The sequence below is a fragment of the Tyto alba genome, unplaced genomic scaffold, assembly GCF_018691265.1.
Source record: "Tyto alba isolate M040663 unplaced genomic scaffold, T.alba_DEE_v4.0 Super-Scaffold_1, whole genome shotgun sequence".
NCBI lineage: Eukaryota > Metazoa > Chordata > Aves > Strigiformes > Tytonidae > Tyto > Tyto alba.
In genome coordinates, this window is record NW_024881261.1 from 3,038,114 (window position 1) to 3,042,316 (window position 4,203).

General features: G+C 52.3%; 1 protein-coding gene across 1 annotated transcript; it reads right to left on the minus strand.

The window, feature by feature from the left end:
* Positions 1–267: 267 nt before the first annotated feature.
* Positions 268–3,445, minus strand: FOXI2 (forkhead box I2). The gene is made up of 3 exons (XM_042789577.1): positions 3,018–3,445; positions 2,722–2,925; positions 268–637 (listed from the first exon to the last, which is right to left on the minus strand). Exons 1-2 carry the CDS (start codon positions 3,433–3,435, stop codon positions 2,774–2,776), a joined length of 570 nt encoding a protein of 189 aa, XP_042645511.1. The 5' UTR covers positions 3,436–3,445; the 3' UTR covers positions 268–637; positions 2,722–2,773.
* Positions 3,446–4,203: the final 758 nt, after the last annotated feature.

A 4,203-nucleotide genomic window follows, 5' to 3' on the forward strand; every position in this document is an offset into this window, starting at 1 on the left:
CCGCCGTGCGCGGCGGGGGCCAGCGTGGAGCTCGGGGCTGGGGGTGTCACGGCTCAGCAAAGGTCTCGAGAATTTGTTCTCTGAGAACTAGATGAGACTATTTCCAGGCTTCCGCAGGAGCCCGGCCGGAGCAAGGACAGACCACAGCATCCCATTACCCTTTTTCACTAACTCCTGCAGCTGCCCCATTAGCCCAGAGACTCGTTACCTGATGCAGTTTTTTCCTTCAAGCAGTGATTTTGCTTAGAGGGATTGCAACTCCTCTGCTCCAATTAAGACTGATTTATTTAAATTTTTTCTCCTTTTCTTTCCAACACACAAAAATAGAATTAGAGTACAACAGAAGCACAACGAAATACAAATGATGGCCTCCATGCACACATTGAATCATCATCTTAGAGGATCCCTGAAGAAAAGTTCTGGCAAGGCAGCGTGGTCCTTTCACTGAGCTCTCCATGCACTTCCCCAACACAGGATCCAGCTGAGCTGCTAACGATGACCCGAAGCACCTGCAGCCTCCTGGGATTCTCCTTGGTGTGTTTTTTTCTGCATTTTCAGGGTCCTGCAATGGTGTACTGTCCCAGGGCAAACAGTCTCAAAGTGAAAATATGGAGTTTTGGATCCAGAACTTTGTATCCTGAAGCAGAAGAAAATGTGGGTTCAATTAAATCAATCCCAGCTCTGAGGTCAGTGCATTCGCTGTGTCTTGGGAAGGGTCCTCCTGCTCTGCCACGGCAGGAATTTCTCCGTCCTTCCTATTTAAAAGCGTGTGCCCACTCCTCAGCGAATTAATATCACAATCCAAAGGCAGCTGTTTAAAATCTGATTGCCAGCTGAAACACATAGCTATTTTTACCAAGAAATTAATCAACAAGCCCTCCCCTCCACACCCCCCGACTTTTTTTTAATTTTTTTTTTTTTGCTAACAGTACAAGGTTATTTCCCTTCTTCACTCTCTACATGACCTGCTCAACACAACCTCAGCCACTTGGAAAAAAAAAAAAGCAGCTTAAAGTGCAACTAACTTTCCCTGCACCTTTTAATGTGGTAGCTAAAGGTTACCCTCCTGGAAGAAGAGCTTGAAACCTTCAACAGGATTCTATTCACTTTGAAAAGGAAACTGGGGTTATAATTTAAATGTCTTTTTACTGGATAGCCCTGGAAAATAATAACAGGAACAAAAATATTATGCCTGAAATGTTTTAAAAGACATTTCAGAATAGTGATTTATCTTGTATGAAGCTTTTTTCAAATAGGAAATTAATAAAAAATACATCTGACTACATAAACTGACACAGGATATTAGCGGACAAATTCAGTTTGCTCTTCCCTTCTTCTCTCCAGGTCTAAAGTTGGGTATTTGTAAACCAGACACTTTGTTGCACTATTTATTACATTTTTGGCCAGGAAAATACACTTGTACAGCTGATCCTTCCCTTCCATCAGGGACTTGCATCTCCAACATGTTTTAGGTTATTAGACAGTTTGATTTGTTTATGTTTTTTTTTTTTTGGTCAAACTTATAGTTCCATTATAATGCCTCAAAAGTTTGTATTATAGCTGTTTCTGTTTGGGGTTGTTTTCTTGTAAAAAACAACAATTATGATTTTAGCTTTTTATTTAAGAAAACTGTATTTTCGTCCTAAGTGAGGAAGAGTGGGCTGGAGGAGAGGCAGCGCCAGAAAGGAAAGGCAACAGATTATATGGTTAACAATTTTTTTTCTTTGAACTCAAGGACCTTCAAAGAACAAACAAAAAGCCAAAGCAGGGAGAAGACACCGGGTATTAATAAGCAAGTAGGGGTGGCCCAAACCCTCACTTTGGAAATATTTCATAAAATGCTCAAACATAACCGCCGTGGCTGCAGTCCATCGGTGCCACTTTTCCAAAGCTTCATAAAAAAAAAAAAAAATAAAAATAAAAAAAAAATGCAGGAACCACCTGTAGGTGTGGATGCTGCGGGTAAATCAGAGATGTTTTTACCAAGGTAGCCCCATGCAGCAGGAGCCCCGGGAAGCCAGCGGGTGCACAGGGGACACCACGGCCCGCCAGCTCCCCACCAGCGATGGTGCAGCTGGTTAGCAGGAAAACCAGCAATTAAAGAGCACCTCAGCGGGGATCCGGCTCCAGTTTGGACGCGTGATTAAACCTGAAATTCTTCGTAGACGTGACCGTCAGCTCTGCAGGCTGACGCAAAGACGATCTTGCGCGTTTGGGGGGAAAAAAAAAAAACTGAAGGGGGTTCATTGAGAAACGTTGCGGATGGATGGTGGGGCTGGGGGCAGCGGGAGCTGGGGGTGAGGGTGCATCCCTCCATCCTTCCCTGAACCCCCCGGGCTCTCTCCCGGCATCTCTGGAACATCCAGGCTGCAAACCCGGCACCCACCTCCCCTACCCCACCCCGGCGGGCAGCACCCTTGCATCGAGCTGCACCCCCGGTGGGCTGTGCTTCGCTCTCGGCCACGCCGAGCTGGGAAAGCCACCCCCCCCGGACACCCCCATGGCGGGAGGTTAAAGCTTTTTGAAGCTTTTTTTTTTTTTTTTTTTTGGTGGGACGGGGAAGGAGGGAAAGCGGCACCCACGGCCAGCCCCGACGGCTTCGCTCCGCTCCCTGCGCACCCTCATCCGCGCTCCATTCCTCCTGCGCCTCTCTGTGTTTATAGATGGTTATATACATACGTATATATATATATATATCTATATATATATGTGTACACTTACGCTTTACAAAAATATGCCTCTCTCGGGCGTTCGCGCAGCCCGGCAGCTCCGCTCACGCCCGGCCGCCGGGACAGGCCGCCCGCGGGCCCCCGCCGCTCCCCGCGGCCCCCTCAGCCTCGGCCCGCCTCTTCCTCCTCCTCCGAAAATTCCCGTTATCGAACATTTTCTCGCAGTTGGGGTCGAGGGTCCAGTAGCTGCCTTTGCCTGCGGAGAGACGAGAAGTCCCCGCGCCTTGCCGGCCGCCCCCCACGCCGAGTCCCCGTCCCCCCCGTCCCCCCCCCCCCCCCCCCCTTTACCTGGGTCCCCCTCGTCCCGCGGGACCTTCTTGAAGCAGTCGTTGAGGGAGAGGTTGTGGCGGATGGAGTTCTGCCAGCCCGCCTTGCTCTTCTTGTAGAAGGGGAAGTTTTCGGCCACGAACTGGTAGATCTGGCTGAGGGTGCGCCGCCGGCCCGGCGCGCTGTGGATGGCCATGGCGATCAGCGCCGAGTAGGAGTAAGGCGGCCTGGCCGGGCGCAGGCACTCCTGCGGAGCCGGCCAGCCCCGCTCCGCGCCCGCGTAACCCGGCGGCGGCTTTTCCGCGGGGGCGCAGCCCGGCGGCGGGAGGAGGAAGGGGGCGGAGGGCCCGCCGAGCCACAGGGGAGGGTGGGCGGCGGGGCCGGGGGGGGAGATGGCGGGGCGCGACGCCACGTCCAGCAGCCCGAAGGCCTCCATCATCCTCCCCGCCACCGCGCCCCGACGCTTAAATACCGCCCCACGCGTGTCCGCGCCCGCGGGGAAACGCCTCCCCTCCGCCCTCCCCAAAGGCCCCCGCTCCCATCTTTCAGGAGCGGGGGTGTGTGTGTGTGTGAAGGCATCGCCGCCCACTCCTCTTCCCCCCCCCCCCCTTCATACTCCAGCAAAAGTTTTCAAGGGCAAAAAGTGAGAATTTTGGGGAAAACCTCACGGTGGGGAGAGCTGCCGGGTTTGTTTAGGATCTATAGTGTTACGGTGAAGCAGGCCGACAGGCCCAGCTGCCCCCTCCAGCGAGCTTGCTTCTCCAGCAAATAAAACCCATCCGCGAGAACCCGTCAACAGGCTCTCCCGCGTTTCCAGGTACAAAATAAAAATGATTAGCAGCTGGAAATCAAAATTGCCCATCTGCTAACCCCCCTGCCCCCTGCCCCGAGGCGTGCGTGGTCCTACGTGCACCTACGAACTCCTAATACCACACTCCTTAACTCCAATTCCTTCTCTCTACATTTACAGAAAACCGAGGGGCTCACCCGCACACCCCCGGTGCTCACAGCCTTGCTGCCCCCCCTGCAGAGCCCTAACACACCAGTTACACCAGTGAATGAGCTGGGCTTCCCCTTTAGCCCAGTGCCCACACACCAGGCTGCAAGGGAAGGAAAGGATTTTCTTCTTTTAGTACTGCTGACATTGACTTTAAGGTAAAATTCGCACTAGGCTCTGTTCCATGGCAAGCCATGCACCTGTAAGTTT